This window comes from Balaenoptera acutorostrata, chromosome 10 (assembly GCF_949987535.1).
Source record: "Balaenoptera acutorostrata chromosome 10, mBalAcu1.1, whole genome shotgun sequence".
In the NCBI taxonomy this organism is placed as follows: domain Eukaryota; kingdom Metazoa; phylum Chordata; class Mammalia; order Artiodactyla; family Balaenopteridae; genus Balaenoptera; species Balaenoptera acutorostrata.
This window is the reverse complement of record NC_080073.1, coordinates 41,452,437-41,479,233: the sequence shown is the minus strand read 5'-3', so window position 1 is coordinate 41,479,233 and position 26,797 is coordinate 41,452,437. Positions and strand designations below refer to the sequence as shown.

At 57.9% G+C, this 26,797-nt stretch overlaps 1 protein-coding gene across 6 annotated transcripts; it reads left to right on the top strand.

Moving 5' to 3' along the window:
- Positions 1–26,347, top strand: PTH1R (parathyroid hormone 1 receptor). Of its 6 annotated transcripts, none has more exons than XM_057555815.1 (17): positions 1–38; positions 895–1,015; positions 3,259–3,315; positions 5,667–5,789; positions 16,326–16,428; positions 18,330–18,464; positions 20,088–20,198; positions 20,310–20,428; positions 20,597–20,691; positions 20,916–21,108; positions 21,613–21,766; positions 23,376–23,436; positions 23,799–23,865; positions 24,152–24,246; positions 24,916–25,053; positions 25,159–25,200; positions 25,865–26,121. In XM_057555815.1, exons 4-17 carry the CDS (start codon positions 5,715–5,717, stop codon positions 25,983–25,985), a joined length of 1,509 nt encoding a protein of 502 aa, XP_057411798.1. In that variant the 5' UTR covers positions 1–38; positions 895–1,015; positions 3,259–3,315; positions 5,667–5,714; the 3' UTR covers positions 25,986–26,121. The 6 variants fall into 6 exon arrangements, with proteins under 6 accessions (XP_057411798.1, XP_057411793.1, XP_057411796.1 ...); XM_057555810.1 differs by having other exon boundaries at positions 3–38; positions 24,912–25,053; positions 25,865–26,347; XM_057555813.1 differs by lacking the exon at positions 3,259–3,315 and having other exon boundaries at positions 3–38; positions 24,912–25,053; positions 25,865–26,347.
- Positions 26,348–26,797: the final 450 nt, after the last annotated feature.

The window sequence follows — 26,797 nt, the reverse complement described above, 5'->3', positions numbered from 1 at the left end:
AGAAGGGCAGCCTCCAACTAGGATCTCCGGGCCCTGAGGTGAGGTTCCAGGATCTTGCATGGTCTCTTCCTCACCATCTGTCCACGTCCTCACCCTTAGCGTCCAGGTCCAGCACTGGTTCTGCTACAGCTCATTCTGCAGAACCATAGAGAGAGGTCATCCTGTCTACAATCCCCTGCCTCTGTGACCTCTAACTACGTAAGCAGGCCCTGAGCCTGGGGGGAACCGGGGTAGGGGGGCAGCCAGTCAGGGCTTCCTGGCTGGTTAAACACCAGGAGCCCATGTTCCAGTAAGTAAAGAGTCTGATAGAGAGAGGGTGGCTATGGGGCTGCAGGGATCAGGACAAGGGCTGGGTGGACGAGGGTCCCCATCTCTCCTAGCTGGGGGACACCGGGTGCTCAGTGCTTGGAGGGGAAGCCTTCTCAGCCTCAGTTTTCCCGCTTGTGACCTGGGTTTGAACTACCCTCATCCACCATCTGATTGCTCCAGGTGCCCAACACTTGAATGAAGTCACTCATAGGGGCTGTGCTCATACCTCGTGGTGGCCTGAAATTTCTGAGATGTGGAAAAGGCTGGAAGGGGCAGGCAGGGACACAGGAACAGAGAGAAGGAGAGCTAATCAGAGAAAGTCTTGGCAGGGCAAGGAGAGGACCACTAAGGTACACACACACCTGAGGGACTGAACGGGCATGGGCACCTGGCAGGCAAGCCCATGGACAGCGGCAGGGAGGGCCCAGCCCAGGGCACCTGAACACTGGTACACTTGGACCTGCCTCTGCTTCCTGACCAGGGGTCTGGGACAAAGTCCTAGGCTGGTGCAGGGTTTGGTAAAAAATAATTAATTTTTCTCTTCAAGTGAAAGCTCTGACTCAGGCCTTTTCCTGTCCCGAACAGCAACATCCTTGCTTAGGCCTGAACCACAGAAGCTGCTCAGGGCTATCCACAGCCTCCCCATGGCCAATCTGAGTCTACTCTGTGGCTCTAGGTCCCATTTGGAACGTCCTGTGGGCTCCAGGTGAGTGGGGTTCAGGGGAGCCCTGAGACCTGAGTGTAGCTGGAAGGGGTGAGGCTGGGGCACCCAGTTGGGTTAGTGTGTGTGTACCTGTGCTTGTAGGGCAGACAACGTATGCCCACTAGGAGATATCTATGGATCTGGTGCTACCGCAGCAGGGGCTTGTGACCATGTGAGCAGAAGGGACAGGAATCCCACACTCCCAGCCGCCTGTCCCGGGAGTGCTCCCTGCCTGGGACAGGGCAGTCTGGCCCCCTGTGTCCCCAGCTTCCCGCCATTCACCTTCCTGAGAAGTGAGAAAGCCAGGCTTCCTGCTGCAAGGGGAGGGGGCTGCTTGACCAGCTGTCTGGGAGCCTCCAGTGACTCATCCGGGTGGGGGGTGTTTATGAGCAGCCGAAATGGCTGTAAAAGTGGCACCTAGGTTCACTTATGGCCTGGCCATCCCCTCCCCTACCAGCCCCTTGTCTTGAAAAGCTTCCAGAGGGGCTTGGGAACCTGGAAAGAGGTCTGGGATTGAAGCTTGGTGGGGGCTCAGCCTGGGGTCAGGGTTCAACCAGGGGTGAGAGATCAGACAAGGAAAGGACTCAACCTGGGGGTAAAGCTAACTCTGGGATCAGGGCTGAGATTGGGATTCAGGCTGACTTTGGGGCTAGGGCTGAGGGAACGAAGGGTCGGGGTCTATGGGCTAATTTTACCAGATAGCTTCCAGGCTCGGGCAAGGGATTTTCTGAGGGAGTGAGGCCAGGCTGCAGGTCTCAGAGAGCCTCTGTTTTTCCTGTTTGAGTCTGGTGCCCACCCAGGCCCCAGGGTCTGTGTACCTTGGCCAGAGCCCTACTCATGGTGGCCGTGGCGGCAGCAGAGGCCTGTCAGCCTAAGGCTGCTGAAACAGAGTGCAGCCCCTGCTCCAGTTCTGAGCTCCAGTGACAGCCTTGGCTCCTCCTCCTAGGCCCCAGCCTGGGGATCAAAGAGGGGAGTCCCCACAGGGACTCACTCCCACTCCCCACCCCCAACCAGAACTTTCTAAACGCCATTGAAACTGACCTGAAACTGACCAGAAACTGACCCTGGGGCCCTGGGGCTTGCCTGTCAAAAAGGGTGGGCTGTGCTCTGCCAGGCACTGGGGTGCTACCAGTTAATGTGTGACACCCCCACCCCCATAGTGGCACTTTAACCAGAGGCCTGGGGGTGATTTAGGGGGTCAGTGGCCCCGCCCACAGTGGTGGAATGTCCAGCAGGAGACTCTGGAGTGAGGCACATGAATTATGGCTAGGGAAACACCCTTAAGGGGCCCAGAGCCCATGATCCCTCTGTGCAGCCCTATCCACAGCCCACCCTGGTCCTCCCAAGCATAGGGTATTGTTTGTTTCTCAATCTCAAGCTTGCTGGTGTCAGATCTGAGAAGGACTTCCTCCATCAACTCCTAGTTTCACCTCTCAGTACCTCCAGTCCCTCCGTGAATGTTCTTTTCCTATCATCAAGGGGTGTGGGTCATCAAATCATAAAACTTGGAATCGAATTGCTTAGAAACAGAGACATAAAGCTTCTTTGAAGAACCATGAGTGTTCTTTAGGTGCCTGCTCTGGGCACCTGAGCCTCTGTCCCTGTTCCCAAGAGCCCACACACCATAGGGAGCAGTCTCCAAACCACAGCCACCCCTCCCCCAATAATGGAAGAGATGGAGACACAAGGAGAGAGGGATGTCCTTTACACCAGGCTAAGAAGTATGATCCTGGCTGAGGAAACTACAAAGGCAAAGGCAGCGCAGTGAACACAGAAAGAAGACCAGGAGTCTAGTCAACAGTGCCTGTTGGGGAGAGTCACCTTTGTAGGAAACTGCCTCAAACAGCAGTCTAAACACCAGGACAAGAAACTTGAGGGTAGTAGGGCATGGAAGAGAGTATGGCCATAGAAATGTATGGAGAAGACCCTTGTGGGTACAGTCTGGGAGATGGGTGGGTTTGAGCAGGAGGAGGGGTTGGGTTGCCAGGAAAGTTGGCTGCAGCTGGACTCCAGTGGCCTTAGGGCTTGGGCTTGGGCACTCATTCACTTTGAAGAGAGGGGTCATCCCTGAGACAGGGGGCCGGTTTGAGGGCTCTGAGGAGCTCAATTTCCACAGGCTGAGCCTGGGGAGCCCCCAGAGTCCATGGGTCTCTCAGAAACCCAAAGAGATACCCATCCTCAGAGGCACTGAAACAGTAAAGTTAAAAGTGCCCTTTGAATCAGCTGGTCAGCTCCCCATTTTACAGATGAGGAAACTGAGGCTCAGACAGCAGGAGAGTCGTCGTGTCCAGGATACCCAATTGGTAAGTGGGTGAGCTGGGGTTGCCACTTAGCCCAGATATTTCCTATGGCCCTGACAGTCGCATTAGCTTCCTCCTGACCATCCTTAAAGCCCTTTGCTCCAGGCATCCCCAGGCCCTCCCTGCACCTCAGCTTCCCCACCTGATACTTAGAGGTCGTAGGCTTGGGGTCCGAGGTCCTCTCCTCTGAGCACTCCTGCATCCCACCCACCCCCACCCCGGGCGGGAGCACATAAGCCCCGCCCCCATCTGGCCTCTGCCCCCAAAGTCTCCTCCCGCCCTTTTCCCAAGTTGAGGGTCCCCAGTGGGCCAGAGCCGGCCAAGAGCTTTTGGGGGTGTGAAGGAGTGGGAGAGGGAGGTGGAACCCCACGGTGGGGGTCCCGGCTGAGCCCTAGGTCTTGCGGCCTCTAGCCGCCCAGGGTGGAGTCAGGGGCGGAGCTAGAGAGGCCGGGCCGGCGTCTGGATGGGTAGAGACTCGGAGAGACCCGGACCCGGGAGAGACTGGGGAGGGAGAGAGAGGGACGTGAGCCCAGAGACGCGGGCAGGGACGGGGGCGGGTCTGGGGCACAGCAGACCGACCCACTCGGGAGATTCCTGAGGCTGGGGGTCCAGGCGAGGGCGGGGCGGGCAGGAGGGCGGTGGCGGAGCCAGGCTCTGGGGCTGGCGGCAGAGCAGCCTCCCCGGGGATCCCGGTCCAGCCTGAGCGGGAGTCCCGCGGGCGGACAGACAGCGCTGCGGCCGGGGGCGCGCGGGGTACCTCCAGTGAAGAGGGCCTGCTTCGCGGCTGAGGGCCCCTATTCACCGGCCGGGGCCGGACGATCAGAAAAAATAACGTCTGTGCCTTCCCGGAGAGGAAAATGAAGCGGCGGGAGCGGCTCGGGCCACGTTCCCGGGCCCCGATGTCAGAGCTCCCCGGGCCCCGTCCCCTCCACACTCACATCCCGCAGCTGTGCGACCCCGGGCCGCGGCCTCTAGAGAAATGTCCCGGGGCAGGGGGCGGCGGGCTCCGCTCTGCCGCTCCACACCGCGTCGGAGAAGACGGAGGGGGGGCGGGGGCGGGAGAGGCCCAGGGAGGGCGCGGGGGAGGGAAGAGGCGCCCGGGCCGCTGGGGGGATGGGGAGCGGCAGACGCCGAGGCGAGGGACGCGCGCGGCGGGCGGCGGCTCCAAGAGGCGGCCGGGCGGGGGGCGCTGGAGGCCAGGCCGGCCAGGGGGGAATCCCAAGAGCTCCATGAAGTCTCCCCGGGGCCGCGGAAGCGGCGCTGTCCTGGGGAGGCTGTCGGGGGATCCCCGACACCCATGGCTAGGCGGGGGCCGCGGCGGCGCGCTCGGAGTAAGTCGGGCTTGGGGGCCAGCGGCGAGGGGAGGGGGCTGGAGTTGGGTAGGGTGACTCCGGGCCTGACCAGGGCGGGCGGGCTGGTTTGTCTCGGTGTCAGTCAGCGGCGCCTCTTCGGAGCCCCGTGGAGCCGCCAGCCCCGCGCCGCTCGGCTCCGTGGCTTTTTTGGAAACTTGCAAATGTTTTCGTAGAGAGAACAGGGGGAGGGGAGGGAGGGAGCGAGGGAGTGACCGAAACGGAGCTCGGGGCTGCTGGAAGAACGGAGGCCAAGGCCGGGGGAGCTAGAGACGGACTGACAGACAGGCAGAGAGACCGGGCGTCCCGGCCGCAGGCGCGCTCTAGCGGCGCGGGCGCAGGCGGGGCTCCGGCCGAGGATGGGGAGGGAGTGCCGGAGGCGGCCGCGGATGGGATGAGGATCAGAGGGGGCCGAGGGGCAAAGAGCTGGCGGCCCGATCGCCGAAGGGCTCAGTGTCTTTGCAAAGTTGGGATCGAGTACCCAAGCTGCACGCCCGGAGCTGCGCAAAACGCGTTCCCCCGCCCCGCCCCCCTACTTGCGCTAGCCGCGGAGCTAAAAATAACAGCCCGTTCGCCCCCTGCAGACCGCGACCCCAACCCCTCCCCCGACCCCTCCCCCACTGGGCGTGGGGCAAAGCCACAGCTCCCAGTTCCCCAAAAGAAAAAAAAAAAAGAAAAGAAAAGAAAAGGCGGCGCGGGGGGAGAGGGGGGCGGGGGGCGGGCCGGGGGCGGGGGGCCCGGCCATATGGATGTGATTTCTCCTCTCCGAGGCAGACGGGCAGCTCCGCAGCTCTCGGCGCCCGCCCGCCGCCCGCCCGGCCCCCGGCTGCCTCCCTTCCTCCCTCCCTCTCTCTCCTTTGCGCTCGCTCCCTAGCCCTCAGCGCATGGGCCCCGCGCCGGGCCCCGGGGCCTCGGGCCGCCGGGCCTCCGGGGTCCCCTAGGCCCTGGCGTGGGCGGGGCAGCCCGGCCTGACGCAGCTCTGTACCCCACCACCACCACCACCAGGGCCGGCGGCGGCGGCTGCCCCGAGGGACGGGGCCCTAGGCGGTGGCGATGGGGGCCGCCCGGATCGCGCCCGGCCTGGCGCTCCTGCTGTGCTGCCCAGTGCTCAGCTCCGCATACGTGCTGGTAAGTCCCCCGCTCGAAGTCCAGGACAGGCTTCGGGCTTGCTCTGGGGTCCCTGGGCGGGGGCTGGGGGTGGGGGGGAAGGTGTCCAGGGCTCAGAGGCTTGAGTTCTCCCAGTAACCTGAACTTTGGGTGGGGGTCCCCTCTGGCCTGGGATCCTCGGTGCCTGCTGTCTCTGGGGTGTCTGGACTCTGGGTTCCAGATGCCTAAGATTTCCTTATTTCTGAAGACTGGGTTGGGGTCCCAGGTCTGGAAATCTGTGGTTAGGGATCTCCTATCTTCTGCTTCTCTGAGCATCACTGCTCTGTGTCTCCCTGGAAGATGACAGTGTGATCTAGCAGAAGATTAGGCTTTGGCCCTGATGTAGGGTCACACAGACTTTGCTCTGGGGTCCTCTGTTTTCTGCAAGTTTTGTTTGCAATCTGGGACACAGGGCTGTGGGTCTGAGGTCAGGGGGTAGGATTTAAGGATCCCTCAAGCTCTCACCTTCGCATGCACACACACATGCGTGCACTCATGCCCAGCTTCACCCAGACTGGAAGATGTCTGCCCAGGGAGGCGGGTATGGTGTGGCATGGAGGAGGGATGGAGCTCCCCTGAAGGAGACTGACCTCACAGAACACTCCCACAGGAGAAACATGCTCCGGTGAGTGAGGAGACCCACATTTGTACCCTCCTGAGAGCAGAGGCCAAGAGGGGACCAGAGAGAGAAGAAGCGACAGATAAGGTTAGAGAGAGAGAAGAGAGAGACAGAGACAAAGAAGATGGGGGTGAGAGCTCCCCAGAGCAGGAGGAGTAGATAGACCAAGAATAGCAAAGAAAAATAGGGAGAGACTGGCGGAGGCCAAGAGCTGGAGACAAAGAGCCGAGTACCCTCCTCAGACTGGGCCAGGGTCTGGGGACCATTTCCTGGGGAGTCAGTCAGATCCCACAGCAGCCCTGTCCTGGGGGATCAGCCATTGCTGAGGAGACTGTCTGCCTGTGTCTGACTTCAAGGCCCCCGCTGCCTCCCCCTCACCTCCCAGGTGCGGCTATTTGCCATCTAGAGACACAGGCAGGCAGCCCCTTCCCCTGACCAGCTCCCTATCCAGGCGGAGCCCCAGGCAGAAAGGCAGGAGCTCTTGGATTCCTCCAGCTCTGCCAATGCCTGTGTAACCTTGGGCTATCCTTCTTCACGCCTCAGTTTCCCTATCTGTAAAAAGACACCAAGAAAGAAACATTTGCCTAAGAATCCCTTGATCTGAGGCTCTCCTCTCCTCTGCTGGCCTCAGTACACCCCATTCACTGTTGTCCGTGCCTACACAGCATGGCACCCCAAAGCCAGAGACATCGCCCCATACAAGGATTTGTTGATAAGGAAACTGAGGTTCAGAGACGATCAGCACCCTGTGCAGGGGTGCTTCGAACACTGGTGAATGCCAGGGCCCAGAGCCATTTCCCCAGCCTCCCCTCGGGCCAGGCTCACCTTTCCCAGGGCCCCTTCCAGGGTGTGTGAGCATAGCCACTGTGCAGAGCCAGCCAGTGTGGTCTGTGTGCACACATGTGTGCAAGTGACTGTAGAGGAATAGACAGGGTGATGGGCGTGGGTGACCTGTGAGTATATCTGTGTGTCCGAGCAGGGCTCTGTGGGATTCAGCATGGTATTCTCTGGGTCTGCGTAAGTGCAAGTGTCTGAGACCTTGTGTGAGCTCACATATGTCTGAGGCTGTGGTCTGCACATGACTTGTAGGAGCATGGTTATGCATGTGTGTGTGTGTTTGTGATCACATGTGCATCCAGGTCTATTGTTTTCTTGTTTTTATTTAATAAATGCTTCTGTAGTGCTGTCTGCTTGCCAGAAACTGTTCTAAGCACTTCACAATATTAGCTAGTTTAATCTTTCCAACAACCCTCTGAGAAAGGTTCTGTTATTGTCCCCTTTAACTGACCTTCACACAACTGATATGACCTTTATTTGTTGCATGTCAACCAGTGCCAAGCCCTGTGCCTCTATGAGGGACCCACACTGATTTCCAGGGAAGCTGAGGCACATGCAGAGAATTTGCCCAGCTTAGCCCTGGCCCAAGGCTGAGGGTAGGAAAGGAGGAGGGATGCCAGGGCTGGGTCTGCCCTGGGACCTTGTTGGGACATCTATGGCTGGACACTCAGGCCGTGAGCACAATGAACCTCCCGTTGCTCCGGGGATAGAGGATGTGGCCTGAGGGTCACCCAACACCCTGTAGGCCCCCTGGCCTCAGCTGGAGCCAGCAAGAAACTGAGAGTCTGCCAGCTCCCTCTCCTAAACCCAGGGGATACTGCTTCTACCCTCAGCTGATAGACCCTGTCACCAAACCTATATGCTGCCTGCCCAGCTGGCCCCAGGACCAGGCTCACATCTTCCTCCATGAGGGACCCCATGGTTGGAGGATAAAAAAGTGTCCCACTGGGATGACACTGGCTGTGGCCAGACTTAGCTGGTCCGTCTTGTGCCTTACAGAAAAGAGTAGCTGTGAGGTTGGGAGTCAGGTGGGGTGAAGTTTGGAGGAAGGGATGGGCCCACAGATTGTGAGTGGGAGGTAAGCGGTGGTCTTATCCTTGGGGATGCCTCATCCTAAGGACACCCTCAGCATGCACGCTTGTGAAGGAGAAACTGCAGTAGGAGAGGCTGAAGGTCAGCATTGTGGGGTTGGGAGGCTTAGAGTGTAGAGATATGACCTCAGGGTCAGACTCAGGAGAGATTGTGGTAGGTGGGACCCAGGGAACCATTCTCAGCAGGCTCCAAGGACGGCTCAGCCAAGGGGCTCACTTTTAAAGACAGGAAGGAACAAACACGTATTGAACAGTGGCCGTCCCCAGATTCTGACCTAGAAACGGTCACAAATATTTTCTCATTCCATCTGTTCATCCACCCATTTTATGGGAAAGAGCCCTGAGGGTCACACAGTGAGTCTGTGGCAGAGGTGGGATTTGAACCCAAGTCTTCAGACTCCTGCACTGAGCTTCTTCCTCCAAAGCAGGGTGAGAGCTTGTGCTGGCAGGAGATCCCTATGTCCCACTCAGGTTTTCTTTTTCTTCCTTTTCTTTCTTTTTTTTTTTTTTTAAGTAGAATCCTTTGGTTATTTTACTTTTATTTTCTTATTTTAATTTCATAACTAATACTTGAATATGTTCTTTCTTATAAAAGAGTCAAGTAATACAGATTAAACAGAAGTTATCCTTGATTACTCCCAAACCCATTCCCCATTCTAGAGAAAACAATTTTAAACAGTGTGGGTGGGGGATGTCCTCTCAGATCTTTTTCTGTATATTTCCAAACAGGTACCTTTCTGTATACATATAAAGTAGATAGTTGTATTCTATCATTTGCTGTTTGTTTGTTTTTATAAATTTATTTATTTTATTTATTTATTATCTTTGGCTGCATTGGGTTCATTGCTGTGCACAGGCTTCAGTAGTTGTGGCTCGCGGGCTCTAGAGCGCAGGCTCAGTAGTTGTGGCTTGTGGGCTCTAGAGCAAAGGCTCAGTAGTTGTGGCGCACAGGCTTAGTTGCTCCGTGGCATGTGGGATCTTCCCCAACCAGGGCTTGAACCCATGTCCCCTGATTGGCAGGCGGATTCCTAACCACTGCGCCACCAGGGAAGCCCCTGTATTTGTCTTTTAGTAAATGATAGCAGTTTGTATATAGGGCTCTGCCATATGCATTTTTCTACTTAAAGGTGTGTCTTGGAGATCTTCATGTCAGTAAATATAAATCTTTTTAAATGCTGCATAGTGTTCCAAAACCTGAGATTCATTAAGCAGTCCCTAGGAATGTACATTTAGATAGTTTCATGTGTGTTTGTATGAGTGTGTGTGTGTGTGTGTGTGTGTGTGTGTATGAGAGAGAGAGATTCCAGACGGTGGCAGGGAAGCTCCTTGAAGTGCCCTCTCATGTCCTCGTGTAACCATTTCCCTGTAGCATATTTGTAGATTCTGTCATTGCTGGGTCTGAGAACATGCATATTTTTTATTGTAATAGATATGGCCAAACTGCCCTCTAAAAAGCCTGTGCGGGTTTATACTCAACACTAGGAATGACGGAAGAGGTCTCTTCCCCACACCCTCTGTCTCACAGGGTAGCCTGAAGATTCTTTTCCTCACCTTTGCCATGGTGTCTCTTGCCATTTTAATTTGCCAATTACCAGTGAGCTTTTGGACTTTTACATTGGCTTAGTGTCCATCTTCTAAGAGCTTGCTCAGAGCCATTACCCATCTTTCTATGGGTTATTTGTCTTTTTTGTATTGATTCGTTGAAGCTTTTTATATCACCTGCCCTTAAACACCTCCACCCTCCACCCCCAGCTCTGGGAGCTGCCTGTGGACAGAGCAGGAGGAGGGGGGCTGAGCCCTCCCGGGAACTTGGGTTTTCTTCGGAATGTTGTAATGAGGCATCAAGAGGCCTCCCCCAGATTCCTGTTGTGGGCCTTCTGGGGACACTCCCTGGTCTGGCCACCACATCAGGAAGGCAGCTCTTTCAGAGAGCCCCCCGGAAAAAGAAAGGGTGGAGTGGGGGGTTTGCAGATGCCTGAAATTGTCTGCAAAATATAGTGTGACTGGGAGGAGGTGCAAAGTTTTGCTCAGATTCTCAAAGACATCAGAAACCTCCAAACCTTTCAGAACCCCAACTCTGGGACCTGCCTTGTGCAGAGGTGAGACCTGGTAGGATTCTCTTCTGCTGACCAGGTTATGGTTAGGTTAGGTCATACCATCCTTCTGGGCCTTGGTCCCCAAGCCCAGGTAGAGGCCACTTATGAAGATCCACAGGGTCCTAGCAGCCAACTCTGCCATCCCAGGCTCCATCCCACTGCCTGCCCTGAATGCCTCCACGCTGGCCAGGATGAGAGGCGTCACAGTGCCTCCCCCCAGCCCCTCCCAGCCCCGAACACAGGCAGCCTGTTCAGGAAGGCCAGGCGAAGGGGAGGAAAAGTCAGCACTTGTCAGCCGTGGCGTGGTGGGGCAGGAGTGTCCCCAGCAAGGAACCCGTCCCAGCCTGCTCAGGCCAGCCAGCCAGACAGAAGGCAGCAAGGGCAGGGAGCAGTCCCTAGCCAGCTGGCATGGGAGACATCGAGGGGTGCCAGCACAGGTCCCAGTAGTGGAACCTGGAGAAGAGGGGCAGGAAGGCCAGGAGGTCACGAGGGGGTCTCCTGTTAGCCAGGGTTTTCTCCTTCTGGCTTTTCTGAAGGTACAAACTCTCCTTCCTCCTAATACGAGGGTGCAACTGTCCTCTGCCCAGTTAGAGCTGAGCACAAGCTGCCGTCACCAACGCCATCACCACCTGATCACCTCTACGTCTACCTCCATTCCTGAATTACCTTTGTGGAAGCTGCCTTAGGTGCTCTGCAAAGAGGCTCTTGCTTGACACAGTGAAAGATACAATCCAGAAGAACTCTGTGGCAAACTGGTATTGAGGCTGGCACTAGAGGATCCATGTGGCGGGGTGCTTCCTCCTTTCTTTCCCTTCCTCTGGGGTTGCTGCTTCAGTATCAAGCAGACCTTAGCTCCTCCATTCCTGGCCCTCTTCTTTCTAACTGTACTCTCGCCTCAGTGGCCTCATTTGTAAGATGGGGATGTTGAAGGAGATGTGGTTAAAGCTCCAGGGGCTATGGCTGGTGCCAACATGTAGAGGGGCTCTCATGGGGTGGGAGACACTGGTCACATCCAGGGATGAATGTTGGTAGATCTGCTTTCTCCAGAGGTGACCAAGAAGCCAGCAGCTGCCTTCCCCTGGGGGAGCAGGCCGACCCCAGTCAGAGCGATGGATGAGATGACCCAAGAGGGCATCCTGAGGCTGACACCATGTGGTAGAAGGAGCCTTTTTCCCAGAGACAGAGGTGTCAGCAGCTGAAGAAGGATCCCTTGTATTTCCTCCTTTGTTTTGCCCAGAGGAGGAGAATGTAGGCATGTCTGGGATCACAGACAGCAAGTGTGTGGAATTTGGCAGTTAGGAGAGGAACTGAGAGGAGTGGCCCTCATTTGGTCAGTGGCACGAAACTGACTCTCCACCACCACTGTCACCATCACACCTCCACCACCATCACTAGCCTTGACATTGCCCCACTCACTGTCTTCACCTCCACCCCCACTGCCACCGTCACTGCCATCCACAGCTCCAACACCATTCTCAGTGGGGTCTCCCTGGGAGCTGAGTTAGAAGGAGCTGCTTGCCCCCTGGCGGGAGGGGTACTGAGCAGATGGCTTTTCTCTTCCTTTGAGCTTCTGAACTCAGGAAATGAGAAACACATCCGGGCTTCTTGACCACACATTACTTTCTCCCTGAGACAGCAGCTTCTATGTTTGTAGATAACATACTGGCTTCCAGCCCCCATCTCACCCTGCCTGTAGCCCCACAAATACCAGCCCTAGGCTCCCAGGCCACTTCTCTCCCTGCATATTCACAAACTGCAGATCATGCACATGTGTGTACACAGGAAGGTTCCGTGTTAGAGGGTTGGACATGGGGAGAGTGCTACGGCCAAGCCCTACAATGGTTAGGTCAGGGGAAGTCAGCCCTAACCCAAGACCATAGGAGGGGTGTGGGAGGAAGAGGGGTTCGGAGCACCTGGCACCAGGGCTAGGTGACCCTATCAGTGGTGGGTATGGACTAACTGACCCTTGGCCATGACCCAGCTCCAGGTCCCTCAGTCCTCATCCGTGAGACCCGAGATGCACAGACTCTCTGGATCTAAAATGATACAAGTCTGAGTGAGTCCTCCTTACCAGGAGCTAGGCCAGGAAGAACTGAACTCTGCAGGGGGAAAAGGGCTGGTCGGGGAAGGCGCAGCGGATGGAGTGGCCAGGCCAGGAGGAGAATCAAAGCTATCAGCATTTTCTGCATCACTCCATTAGAAAAGACCTCACTCAGGGCAGAGGCAGAGGAGGGGCCCTCCTGCCCCTTAAGCCCAAGTATGGGGGTCTGGCAGTGACCCTGAACCTTAGTGTGAGTCCAGGGTGGATCGAGAAATGCAGGGAGTTATTGGGGTGTCCTTTCACCCCAAAAGCTTGTCAGGCACACCTCACCTGCAGGCCCTCCTGTACTCCCTGCTCCCAATCCTCCTTGGAGTCCCACCACCCACCTGCCCCTCACTGTGGGCCCCTGGTCTCAGTCATCTACTCAGACAGTCTCCCCCTGCCTGTCTGGGTCCTGAGCCCGGGGGCACCCATGTGCCCTGCAGTACGGTGGCCCATAGCCGGAGGCGGGGAGCCATGACTTGGTGCTGCTGCTGACCCAGTGGTAATAATAGCAACCAGCTTTTTGTGGGCCCCACCCCTGCCCAAGCTTTTCATACAGGACCTCATTTAACCCTCACAACAGCCCTATTATTATCCTGATTTTACACGTGGGAGACTGAGGCACAAGGGTTAAACAGCTTTGCCAAAGATACAAAGCCAGTCAGTGGTGGAGGCAGGATTCAAGTTCCGGTGCTGGTGGCAGAATCTCCTTAGATGAGGAGAGGGTGCAGCTGGAGGGAGAGGTGATGGACGAACTCCAGGCAGGGGAGCTGTGCTCTAAAACAAGTGGGGACGCTCTTGCTGTAGAGCTGCCCTCCACTCCTTGGGAAAGTGCTTTCTTGGCTCCTTGGCTTGAATTCTTCTTGCTGCAGTGGCAGTTCTGCCATAATTGGGTGACAGAGAAATGGGTCATACAGTCCAGGGGGGCCAGAGGTGGTGCCACGGTCCCTGTGGGTGAAGGAGTCTGGGGGCTATCTGGTGCCTGAAGCACATGCCTTCCCCTCTCCTGGGCATTCCCAGACCCACCAGGAAATGAGACTCCAGAAGAGAGGATGTGCCTCCTCTGGGCCACAGCGTGCAGCAGCAGCAGTAGGTGGCGGCTGAGCAGATGCCTTGGGCCTGTGAGAGGGTGTGTGGGTCAGTTCCTGGTCGTCACCCAGCTGCACACCTGTCTGTTAGTCAGTCTGCCAAATGGGCAGTTTTCAACCCATGGCTGCCTGCCTTTAGTCTAGGCCATCAGCCGTAACCCTCAGTGGGTCACATCAGTGGGCTAGTCTGTCTATCAGGAGGGCTGGTGTACCAGACTTTGGGGACTGGTGGAAGCCTGTCAGCCACTCAGGAGCTTTTCCTCAGCTGGAAAAAAATCTGGTGATTATCTGTTCATCTTGAAAGAGACGAAGGTGGGCAGAAGGAGAAGGGGTGGTGGGGAAGGGGGCATGCTGAGGGAGTAAGGATAAGATGATAGGAAAGGTGGTACTGACAGTGGTTATGGGACTGGTGGCAGTGATGGTGCTGATGTTGCCTTTGGTGGTAATGGTGCTGGTGGGGACGGTGATGGCAATGCTGGTGGTAACACTGGAGGTGGTGGTGATGGTCACGGTGGTAATTGTGCTGGTGGAAATAGCACTGGTGGTGGTGATGGTAATGATGTTCTACCAGTTGTGATGGTGATGATGGTGGGTATACCGATGGTAATAGTAGTTAGTGCTCATGGTGGTAATGGTGCTGCTGCCACTGCTGGTGGTATCGGTGGTATTGGCGGTGGGCGGCGTGGTTGTGTTGGTCGTGGTGGTGGTGGTTACTGACAGAGGTACTAGTTGCAATAATGGAAATGGAGGTGAAAGGGTGCTGTAGTGGGGGTGGGATGGGCAGGGCAGCTACACAGGGATCAGACCCCTCAGCAGCTTGGATCCCCAATGCCAGAGGCACAAAGAGAATTTCAGGTTAGTCTTGGAGCCCCCTGGATTAGGGAAAGCCCGAGTTGTCCTCCCTCAAGCCCCATCTCCCCAGCGCTACTTCTGCCCCAGCCTGCTCAGCCTTAGTTGCGGGTGGGGGAAATTAGAGGAGCTGTAGGGGCCAGCAGCAAGCACGTGGGAATCTCTCCAGCCCTTCCTGGGCATTGGGTCCAGCTGAGATCTGAGGGTCCAATTCAGACGCCAGTGATCCGCGAAAGCACGGACACCCACAGACATGCAGGCTAATGAGCAACCGTATCACACACTCGCAGACACACACATGCGGACCTTTGCCCAGAAACATAGGTACACATGCATGTTCACAGACACCTCAGGCTCACGTCCCAAATGTGCATGCTGGACGATCCCCACGTGAGAATATACAGAGACAGGGGCACACACGAGTGCACACACCAGCCAGACAGTGTTTGTGCGCGGCCACTCAAGGCTGTGCCGCCACTCACACGTGCACACGCAAAGACGCGCACGCGCCTCTGCTAAGTGAAACCAGCAGAACCCAAGCCCAGCCGAGCCAACTGGAGACTCCTTGGCCCTAGAAGCCCTTGCTGCTGCCACCGAGAGACTCGGTCAATTAACTTCTCCCTGCAGCGGGCTCCCTGACCCTCCCGGCCGGCCGCCCCCGCATGCTGGGGCCCGCCCCTTCCCCCCACCTCCACCTCCCTCCCCTGCCTCCTCTGGGCTCTCCCACCCTCCAAAGCTCCGCTCAGACTGAAGGGACCCGGCCCTGACAGGGGACGTCTGAGGGGATGCAGCTCTGCCTGTTGAAGGTCTAAGGGAACCAGGCTCTGTCCTGGGGGTCTGCGGGGACACGGCCCTGACTTGGGGGTGAAGGTGGGGTCTGAGGGGCTGCATTAACCTCTTGTGGGTCCCACTCATGGGAGTGGCTGGGCTTGGGCACACTGAGTTGTTCCCAGGGCAGGATGCTGCCTTTCCCCTCTGACTTCCTTCCAACCCTAAGTCAGGGAAACAGAGGCTCAGGGTGAGTCCCATCTCACCCCCACCTCCATGATGTTCCTGCTCTCTTCCTTAAAATGATGCCAGTGAACACTCGTGGGTGGCAGCCGGTATCCAGGGTGTACGTGCTGGAAGGAAAGAAAGGAAGGACATTCCAGGCAGAGGGAACAGCAGGAGCAAAGGCCTGTCCACATCATCAGAACACAGGGTCTACTTGGATGTAGGGAAACGTCCAGATAAGCAATGGATGTGGGTGACTCCCACCCACAGCCTGCACAGGAGTGCCCCGCCCAACCCAGACCACTTGCCAGCAATTTCTCCATCCTCTCCCTCTTGGGACCTCAAGGGTGGGAGGAGCTGAGGCACTCTCCATTCACGGGGAAAGCACTGACTGGGGAGAGGGCCAGGATGGAAATTGGTGACTCCCAAGGTCCCGAGGGCACTAGGACTTGAAGGAATCCAGGCCCCATTTGTTTCCCCAGAGTTCACCACCCCTTATCCACCCCCTCTCCACCCAGGTCCCCAATAGACAGCCAGGATCCTGTGAGGATCCACCCTGGGACATTCCATCCCTTTCCCACGTACCCCTGGGGAACAGACTGGACAGAGAATATCAGTGGCTGCAGCCTATGGGGTTACTATCGGGCAAGCAGGGGACAGCACCCCTCCCCCTTTTCTCCCTATGGTGGGGCAGGCCCTTCCCCTTGAAGCCGAGGCTTCCCGTCTGTACAATGGAGCTACATAAGGCAGATTTCCCGCATTCTTTGGAAAGGGGGGGAATCCCTCAAGGAGGTTGGGATAGTTGTGGAGTCTGCTGCTCTGCTGGGAAGTCCTGCCTGCAATCTGACCTTCGGCTTGGTAGGTGGATGCAGATGACGTCATGACCAAAGAGGAGCAGATCTTCTTGCTGCACCGTGCCCAGGCCCAATGTGAGAAGCGGCTCAAAGAAGTCCTGCAGAGGCCAGGTGGGGGCGGGGCCAAAGGAGGAGGGTCTGGGGGCAAGGTCAGGAGACAGAGGGGCCAGAGGAAGGTGGGAGCCCAGGATGCAGAACCAAGTGGCACCAAGGGAGGGTAGGTCCAGGTAAAGTGGGCCAGGCCAAAGTGAGGACCAAAAATGGGGTGAGTCAGGTGAGATTAAAGTCAGCAGGCTCAGAGATGCACTGAGCCTTCCCTCCCAGGGTGGGGATAGGAGGTTATGGAGGCAACTACTGTCTGAATCACCTCGAACTGGCTTAGATCTAGTCAGGCACGCCAGGATCAGGAGCACTGACTAGGGCTCCAGACCCCGCTGGAGTGGGCTGGGACAGCTTTCTGCAGGAGGAGGAGGTATCCAGTGCAGGTCCAGAAGGAAGAATAGGTCTTTGAAACAGGCCCCCTGGGCAAAGGGCAAGGCAGAGGTGTCCAGGGTCAGGAGAATGGGGCTGGCAGGGGAGGAGAATAGAGAGATACGGATGGGCTTCTATGTCAGTCACACTCACTGTCCCGTAAAGGGTTCTTGATGGGGAAGGAAGGCTTCCTTCTACCAACACAGCATCTCCATGGGACCCCTGCCACGGTGAAGCTGGGAGGGGCACTGACCTGACCTCACAGCTCCTGCCCCAGTCTCAAGCTGGTCTCTTCCTTGAGTCCATTTCCTGGAAGTGGAAATGGAGCTTCATTAGCAACCATCCAGGCCTCTGACTTCTGTCTGATTAATCTCAACCTGGAAGAGGCCCAGACCCCACCTGACTGGCAGGCAAGAGCAGCTTCCTCCCTGAGCTGGCCCCCAGACCGCTGGGAGAGGACGCTGATGCACACCCAGGACGCAAGCACACAGTGACATACCCTGGAGCCCACAGACTTTGCGCCCATTCACAGGGACTCACATGGTCTCTGCAGTCACAGCCCTGCCCACATTGGCCCCACCAGTGGCTCCCTGATCCTCTGCCCCAGTCACATCAGGGTCTGGGGGGGTCCTGAACCCAGCCGTCTTCCTGGTTGTGGAAGCACGGAGGCACCTCCCTCTGACCTCTCTTTGTTCCCGATGGAGGCCTTCCCCTCCCACTCTACCTCATCCTGCTGCCCCCACCCTACTGATGCCCCAGGGTGCAGGCAGGAAAATGGGCACAGCCATTCTATCCCAGCCCAGGGTGTCTGCACTCAGCTTCTCATTGTGGCCACAAACCCCGACATGGGAGGGCCAGGGGGCCCTGGCTTGGGCTGTAGCTGAAGGTTAGATAATGAGGAAGACTTTCAGCAAGGAAGAGAGACCTCAGGCATCTCTCCAGTGGAGGGAAAGGCCAGGCCCCATCTCAGATGGAGAGTCTCCAGGGTCCCTTGTGGAAGCTGTGAACCCCTTACTCGGGTATCCTAGGGCAGGGGATGGGGTAGGTGGGCTCATCTGTCCTCCCTTGACAACTGCACACTCTTGCTCTTGTCTTTCGCACCACCAGCTTCTCGACCTACACAGCGCTCTGGCCGGCTTCATTTTCACTGTTTCACCTCTGTTGACATCACCACTACTGTCTACTTTTGCCATGCGCCCCCTGGTGGGGCCTTCGCCTCCTGCGTGGGCTTTGGCTATGACTCCTGGGTCAGTCATTTCTGCCCAGATTTACCGCTCAACCCACTCACTAGTTGATCCCACACCTGAATTGTGTTTGTTACCATTTGAACCCCTTGTTTACAGTCTCCATGCCGACTGATTACTTCTACACCTGGCAAGCACTTTACAGTTTGTAAAGCACGTCCCTACCTGTCATCAGCCTAGGTGTCAGCAGGGCAGGGGACAACCCCCACTGTACAAAGGGGGAGTCTGAGGCAGGAGGGTACCCTGGGTCTTCTGCTGTAGTGCTGTCGACAGCCATAACTGCCCTAATTTCTCCAGCTGACATAATGGAATCAGACAAAGGATGGGCATCTGCATCCACATCAGGGAAGCCCAAGAAAGAGAAGGCATCTGGGAAGCTCTACCCTGAGTCTGAGGAGGACAAGGAGGTGTCCGCTGGCAGCAGGCATCGAGGTACGTCTGTGCTTCCATGCATCCACCTGAGACCGACTCGGACCCACTTGCCCCACTGCTCAACAGCCTTCATGTGAGCTCATGCTCCTCGGCTCTTGTAGAAGGGGAGGTGCTAGGAGGAGACTCAGCCGAGGGGGCAGAGTGTGGAGGGGGCAGGCAAGCTGGATGGACTAGGGCCCCCAGGAGATGTGGGCAGAGAACTTGACCGCACACCTCAGGGGTGGACCCAGGGCTGTGGCCCCTCCCATGGAGAGAGATGACAGAGAACCCGGGAGACAGAGGGGCAGGGAGAGGCTGGGAGAGACCCAGAGACAAAGAGAGGCAGGAAGAGACAGAGAGGGGACCAGGAGGCACACACTGGGACTGGGACTCAGGGTGTCAGAGGAGGGTGCATCAAGACACATAGTGGGGTTGGCCATAGAGACAGAGCAGGACAAAAGGGCGGCTGTGAAGGGGTGGGGCCAGACAGTGGGACAAGGAGAGCAGAAGAGAAGAGAGGGAGGGAGATGCGGGCTGCATTGTCCCTCAGGGAGGTTAAGGAGAGACAAACGCAGAGCCCAGGCTGCAGCCACAGGGCCAGTTTGAACCGGCTGGGTGGGCAGCAGATTCCAGATGGGCCACATCTGGGAGGCTGTGGTCACCCTGTGGCTCCCCAGGGATCAGAGGGAATTGTGGGCCTGGCCAGGCGGGGCTGGGAATATGGTGCCCAGGACAGAGAGCCTTTCACCAAGCTGGGGTGGGTCTAGCTATCAAGGCAACCTTCCAGGGTGGCTGGAGAGTCCTGTGGTTGGAGCCCAGCAGGGGGAAAGAAGGGAGCTGGGGGTGAAAAGTGGAAGATTCAGAGGCTGGAGACTCTCCAAGGTCACTTAGCATCTCTGCTGTGAGGCTGGAGCCCCAAAGTGGGATGTGTCGCCCTGCCTTGAATCCCACAGTTAGCATTTAGATTTGGGGGATTATATGTACCCCCACAAGTAGTCACCAGAGTCTCATAGCAGGTGCTCAGGGCGGGTCTTGGATAGTGGTGGAAGTGCATATCAATTCCAATTTCCCAATGAAGAAACTGCAGTGCAAAGAGGATAGACACCTGCATGAGGTGGGCAGCTCTTCAGGAGTCCAGCTGGCACTGGAAACTAGACCTTCTTCCTCTAGTCCATGGTCCCTGGGCAAGGAGCACATAGGAAACATTCTCAGCTGAGGGACAGTTAGTCTGGGAACTTGCTCTTCTTTAGGGACACCTGGAAGGTGGGACCAAGAACAGAGAGAAAAGAGAGAGGTCTGGCTAGGGGCTGAGCACCAGAGGAGGGCAGGGCCCTGGGCTGTATGACCTTGGCAAATCACTTGCCTCTCTTGGCCTCCGCCAGCCAATCTAGAAAATAGGACCATTACCAGCACCTGCATAGAGGGTCTGTAGGGAATTCTATGAGGCCAGGTGGGTGCAGGGCACAGTAGGGAGTAAGGGCTCAATACATTCTCTCCAGAATGCTCCAGGCCTGAGTTCTCCAGTCTTGGGGCACACCTATCCCTGAGGGAGCCAGAGACCACAGGTGTGTTTATTCCTCTGGGTCACTAACCATGGATCTGACTGATGTCCCCCACCTTTTCTGTCTATCTCTGTGGTCACAGGGCACCCCTGCCTGCCAGAGTGGGACCACATCCTGTGCTGGCCGCTGGGGGCACCAGGTGAGGTGGTGGCCATGCCCTGTCCTGACTACATTTATGACTTCAATCATAAAGGTAAGGCAGGCTGGAGTAGGGCGGGGACCACAGGGATGTCAGGACTTGGAGCTCAGGGCTTCAGTGATTCCAGACCTCTCTGCCTGCCCTAACCCTCCCACGGACCTGCAGGCCACGCCTACCGTCGCTGTGACCGTAATGGCAGCTGGGAGCTGGTGCCAGGGCACAACCGGACATGGGCCAACTACAGCGAGTGCGTCAAGTTCCTGACCAATGAGACTCGTGAACGGGTGCGAGGATTCCCCCTCCCTAACCTGACCCGTATAAGGCCACCCCACTCCACTGTTGACCCCTGAACCTAGTCCTGACTCCTCCAGCAACCTTAAAGTGGCCTCTGACCCTTAACCTGATGCTCACCCCAGTCCCAGGGCTCTGACAGTAGCTCCCCACCTGTACAGGAGGTGTTTGACCGCCTGGGCATGATCTACACCGTGGGCTACTCCGTCTCGCTGGCCTCTCTCACCGTGGCTGTCCTCATCCTGGCCTACTTTAGGTGGGTGGAGCGAGGAGTGGGGCGGGGGTCTGGGGTGGGGAGGGGACGTGGTCGGGGAGGGGCCGAGGTGGGGGCGGTGGGCGTGGCCAAGGGCGTGGTTGGACGGGGCGGAGGCATGATGTCTCTCTTCCCCTCACTGTAACCCTACACACCAAGCCCGGCCTCGTGCCCTCCCGCTGCGCGTCCCCGTGCCCCCACCCACGGTTTTGTCGCGCGCTCCGCAGGAGGCTGCACTGCACACGCAACTACATCCACATGCACCTGTTCCTGTCCTTCATGCTTCGCGCCGTGAGCATCTTCGTCAAGGACGCGGTGCTCTACTCCGGCGCCACGCTTGATGAGGCTGAGCGCCTCACGGAGGAAGAGCTGCGCGCCATCGCCCAGGCACCGCCGCCGCCCGCCGCCGCCGCCGGCTACGTGAGTGCCCCCTCCGGCGGCCCGCGCCCGCCCGGGGCCTCTCGCCCCCAATGGCTTCGCGGGAGCCCCACCCACCCTGCGGCGCCTCTGCCCTCGCCCCCGCCAGTCTCCTGCAGCCACGCGCTTCAGGCCACTCACACACACCTCTCTGCGTCCATTGCACCTCTCAGCCCTGCTTCCAGGCCCTGTTGCCCAGAGCTTTGTGAGTGTTCCCCCTCCCGGCACTTTCATCAACACTCCTGCCTCGGCCCAGGACCCCCAGTCACCCCACCTCTTCACCTTGACCCCCCACCCCCGTCGTCAGTGCCCTCCTGCCTGGGCAACATCGCCTCCACACACACCCCCTCAGCCCCTGCCCTCGGTAGAGCCTGTCCCTTCCTCACCAGCTTGACTAGCACCTGTCGTATCTTACCAGCACCCCCTTCCACTGCCCATCCCTCAGCCCAGCCCAGCCCTCCCCAGATGCAGACCCTGCTTTCTGGCTAACACCAGCTGGTCTCCTAGGTGGGCTGCCGGGTGACTGTGACCTTCTTCCTTTACTTCCTGGCTACCAACTACTACTGGATTCTGGTGGAGGGGCTGTACCTGCACAGTCTCATCTTCATGGCCTTCTTCTCAGAGAAGAAGTACCTCTGGGGCTTCACGATCTTCGGCTGGGGTACGCAGGCACGCAGGCAGTGAAGTGCAAGCAGGGTGGGACCATGGGCGGCAGGGTCAGAGAGTGCCACTGAGGGGAAGGCACCCATACAGCGTATCCTGTGCCGGATGTGGGGCAGCAGGTGGTGAGCCTTCTGTGACTGACTGCCCCTCCCCCCCGCAAGCTCAGGGAACAGGGCTTGGCCAAGGGTTAGGGTTCACTTGGGGTTGTCTCAGCCTGGAGTTGGGGCTCACCTGGAGGCAGGTTCACCCGGGGTTGAGGCTCAGCCCACGAGAGGGAGGGGGGGACTCTCAGGTCAGGATTCCACTCAGGATCAGAGTGGATCTTGGGTCAGAGGTCAGCCTGGGGCTGGAGTTGGAAAGCAGCTATTCTCACCAGTGTATCACCACTGCTGGGGCTGGAGTTGGGATCTGGAACCCTCCCTCCACCGTGAGCCCCACGTCTCCACCAGTCCCCACGCTGCGTGGAGCTGTCCATGCTTCTGCCACCCTGCCCACAGGGTCCATGGCCCAGAACTGCAGGCCCTGGCTCTAGCATCATCTAGGCTTCAGCAGCTCCTCTGCAGAATGGGTTGCTGGGGTTCTGCACTCCTCCTCCAACGGGCTGTGGGATCGAGTTACCAATAATTGTCCATTATTGTTGGCAGCTCCAGAGCTTGGCCAGGCTCCGGGGCAACTGGCCAGACTGCAGAGGGGTAGGCTGGGTGGCTGGAGCCCTCCCTGCACTCAGCACCTAGAGGCCCTCACATCAACAACCATAGCCTCCCTGCCCCTTGGTGGACACTCTGACCTTGACCTCATCCGTGGCAAGCCCCAGAGTTGCAGGCTGATGTGGGCTCTGGGGCTAGAGGGTATCAGTGTGGGCGGGAAGCACACAGATAGGGGAACACAGAGAACTTTGTGGCACAGGAATGTCACAGCTCTTTTCCTTGCATAAACCCAGGTCATGCCCTGCCCTTCCCAAGGGTACCCTGGGCCTAGAATGAAGTGTGTGGGGGCAGAGGGTGGGGATTTGGGCTCCTTCCTAGAGGCAAAACTCACTCAGAGGTACCATGTACCATCTGAGTTGGCTTGGGCCTGGGCACACTGAGATTTCCCTGTAGCCCTTTATCCAGCCTGGAACAACAGCACACCCTATCCAGCCTCATCCATGGGGCTAGGACTTTTTAAAGGGTGGCAGTGCTGGAATAGAAAACCTGTGATGATAAGCTCCCTCCCTCACAGGGAACCCCCAGCCCAGAGCAGCACCCTTTAGGGGAGGGGAGGGCAGAGTGGACTGGGTGTGGATAAATTAGTGATACCTTATTCACCAAGTGCCCAGCAGGAATGCATGTGTGGTACAAGATGCAGAACCAAGATGAGGACAGAGGGCTGAACAGGGTCCTGAGGGCTGGAGCCCTGAGGGGAGGCTGTGCGGACAGCAGGGCAGCACATGCAAGAGTAGGGCTCTGTCACCAATTAGCCCATGTGCCCAAGGTGAGGGGGGTCAGGGACAATGGTAGGCTAAGCTGCGGGTCACTAGGGATGAGGGGAATGAGACTGGCAAGGTGGGCTGAGGAGAGAGACATCATGGACAGTCCCTCACACACTGTCTCCTTCTGTGCCCACAGGTCTGCCCGCCATCTTCGTGGCTGTGTGGGTCAGTGTGAGAGCCACCCTGGCAAACACCGGGTAGGTCCAGGTGGAGAAGTGGGCAGGAGGCTCTGACACAGGCCAGAAACACCCCTGCTACCCTCTTTCTCTGTAGAGCATACGAGGGGCACCTCCTGTACCCTGGCCCTGAGTGGCCCAGTTTCAGGAGTTTTCAGTTCATCTTCAAGCTGGGTACCCGCTCAGGGTCAGCGGAGGCTACTTCAAAAGGGACCTCTGAGGATGGCCTCAGGCCTGGCCATATATGACACTCCCCTGTCCTGTGCTCTTGGTGGGGTTGGGGGACAGCTAATGTCGGAGCAGACCAGCTCTGGAGCCTCCCTGTGGGAAGGCTTAGGTTGGGAACGGCAGCACGTGGGGACTGATGCCTCAACCTCCCCCAGGTGCTGGGACTTGAGCTCCGGGAACAAGAAGTGGATCATCCAGGTGCCCATCTTGGCCTCCATTGTGGTAAGCAGGGGTGGCCACAGAGCTGGGTCGGGGTATGGATCATGGGTCCCAGTGACCAGCCCCTGACAGGGACCTATAGAGGCTTCCCTGGACCCCAGGGTTGGAGCCACAAGGCCCAAGAAGCAGCTGATCCCCACCCCAGTCCACATGGGGAAACCAAGGGCCTAAGGAGCCACCTGGAGACACAGTGGCAGAGCAGAGCCTGAGCAGGGTCATGGGTCCCAGAGTCCTTGCCCCTCTCTGCTAGGGTGTGGCCTCGAGACACAGCCCTCCCTCACTCCCACAGCTCAACTTCATCCTCTTCATCAACATTGTCCGGGTCCTCGCCACCAAGCTGCGGGAGACAAACGCTGGCCGGTGTGACACGCGGCAGCAGTACCGGTGAGCCACACCCACCATGCCCAGGCTCCTCAGAGTTCAGGGGTCATCCAACCCCAGCACCATGTACAAAAGCAGACAGAGGCTCCAAGAATGAGCCTGTCTCAAGGAAGGACTCAGCTCCTGACTCCCTGGCTGGCCCTGCCAGCAGCGATGGGATCTTGCCTGGCTTCTGGGGGCACCCCCAAAGCCAGGCTGGGCCTCTTGGTGCTAGGCCCTGCACTAGAGCTGGGGTCTGTGAGGGCAGGACAAACCCAGACTTCTCCTGAGAGAGCTGGTCGTAGGGAGTCTGAGAGACAGGTGGGCAGTGGGTGGCCTTGAGAAGGCGGAAGCTTGACTGAAACCGGAGGAGGGACCTTGGGATACCGAGGTAAGGCCACGGGGGAGTGGGGGAGTGCCTGCAGAGGGACCAGCAGGTGCAAAGGGCCCTGGGACAGGGCGACATACCTTGTGGTCCACTCTGGGACACCTCAGAATCAAGGGGTCCTGTTAACACTTTGCTGAGAAAACAAAGTGCCATTGGCTCAGGTGCACTGGGCTCCCCCACTGGCTGCCAGAGCCTCGGGCCTTTTAGTGGCTTTTGGAGCCTGGGGTTGGCAGGTCGGGGTACACAGCGCCTGTCGAGGGGGAAGTGGCTCCACCCTGACGCCCCTGCCCCGCTGGCCCAGGAAGCTGCTCAAATCCACACTGGTGCTCATGCCGCTCTTTGGCGTCCACTACATCGTCTTCATGGCCACGCCATACACCGAGGTCTCAGGGACGCTCTGGCAAGTCCAGATGCACTACGAGATGCTCTTCAACTCCTTCCAGGTGCGCAGCCCTGTCTGAGGGTGAGGGGCGGGTGAGGTTGGGGAGGCTGCTTCCACCCTCTCCAGATGCAGCTCTGGGCCCTGACCCAGTACCCTCTCTCCACAGGGATTTTTTGTCGCCATCATATACTGTTTCTGCAACGGCGAGGTAAGCGGTGGGCCACGCTGGGGAAAGGCAGGAAGGACGCAGAAGTGCCGGGGGAGGGTGGGTGGAATTCCCTGGTGGTCCGGTGGTTAGGACTCCGTGCTTCCATTGCAGGGGTCCCGGGTTCGATCCCTGGTCGGGGAACTAGGATCCCACAAGCCGCACGGCGCAGCCAAAAATAAAAAAAAAATTTTAAATTAAAAAATGTAAAAGAAGTGCCAGGGGGTTCCCGAGTCCTGTCCCTTCATTCTTCTGCCTGGTTCTTACTCTGTTCCTCCAAGAACATCCCTGAGGACGTTCTGAAGGCAGAGAGAAGTCTTTCCAGATGATTCAGGCTGAGGATGCGCTAGGATTTGTGGGCAAAGCCAAGTATCTTCCCAACCCCACGGTTGAATCGTCTGTCATCCGGATTGAACACTCATCCACCCTTGGGGTCATTTGAGCTTTCTAGATTCTGGGTGTGTCAACTGCCTGCAGCCAGGCACCATGTTCTGAGAATGACGGGATTATTCTTGGCCTTGAAATTTTCCAGCAATAGCCTGTGCCTCTGTTTACATTCAGTGCTGAGTGTTGCAGGGGCAGGGATGGGGGCACCGCTGGGGTTGGGGACATGTGGCAGAGGGGTTAGGGGCACACCTGACCACCCACCCTCCTCCTGCCATCCCAGGTACAGGCTGAGATCAAGAAATCCTGGAGCCGCTGGACATTGGCACTGGACTTCAAGCGCAAGGCACGCAGCGGGAGCAGCAGCTACAGCTACGGTCCAATGGTGTCTCACACAAGTGTGACCAACGTAGGGCCCCGCATGGGACTTGGCCTGCCCCTCAGCCCCCGCCTGCTGCCTGCTGCCACAGCCAATGGCCACCCCCAGCTGCCCAGCCACACCAAGCCAGGGTCCCCAGCCGTTCAGACCACACCACCTGCCGTGGCCGCTCCTAAGGACGATGGGTTCCTCAACGGCTCCTGCTCGGGGCTGGATGAGGAGGCCTCTGCACCGGAGAGGCCACCTGTCCTATTGCAGGAGGAATGGGAGACAGTCATGTGATTGGGGACCCGAGGGTTGGACCTGTGGACATAAGGGTTGACAAGCGGACCAAGAGGCAGGTTGTTGGACAGTTGCCCACTCAGGGCTGGGGCTGGGAGGACAAAACAGGAAAAAAAAAAAAAAAAAAGGAAAAGGAAGCAGTGTGTGGCTTCCTGTGGTCTGAACTGGGCACTTATTCCAGGAGGGGAGGAGCTGGGAGCCATGGGGGTGTTCTTGGTCTTACCTCAGGAGGAGGTCTAGGAACCATGGGCCAGTCCCTGGGGGGTCGGGACCCAGCCCGGCAGAAAGGGCCTGAGAGAGGCCCCTGTCTAAGCCTAGAGAAGCTCAAGTTTGCTGGGTCATCAGCACCCCACTGGACCCATGCAGGAGGAGGGCCCCAGCCTTTCCCTGTCTCCAGTTGTCACCTCGGCTGCTCCCTGAACTTGTACCCAAGCTCCATGGGCACCCAAGCTGGCTTTGGCCCAGGCTTCTCCAGGCCATCTCTCCTCCTGCTGGCCCCCAGTCACTGTCACCCAGGGCTGACAGCAGATCCCTTGGGTCCCTGGCCACACCCCC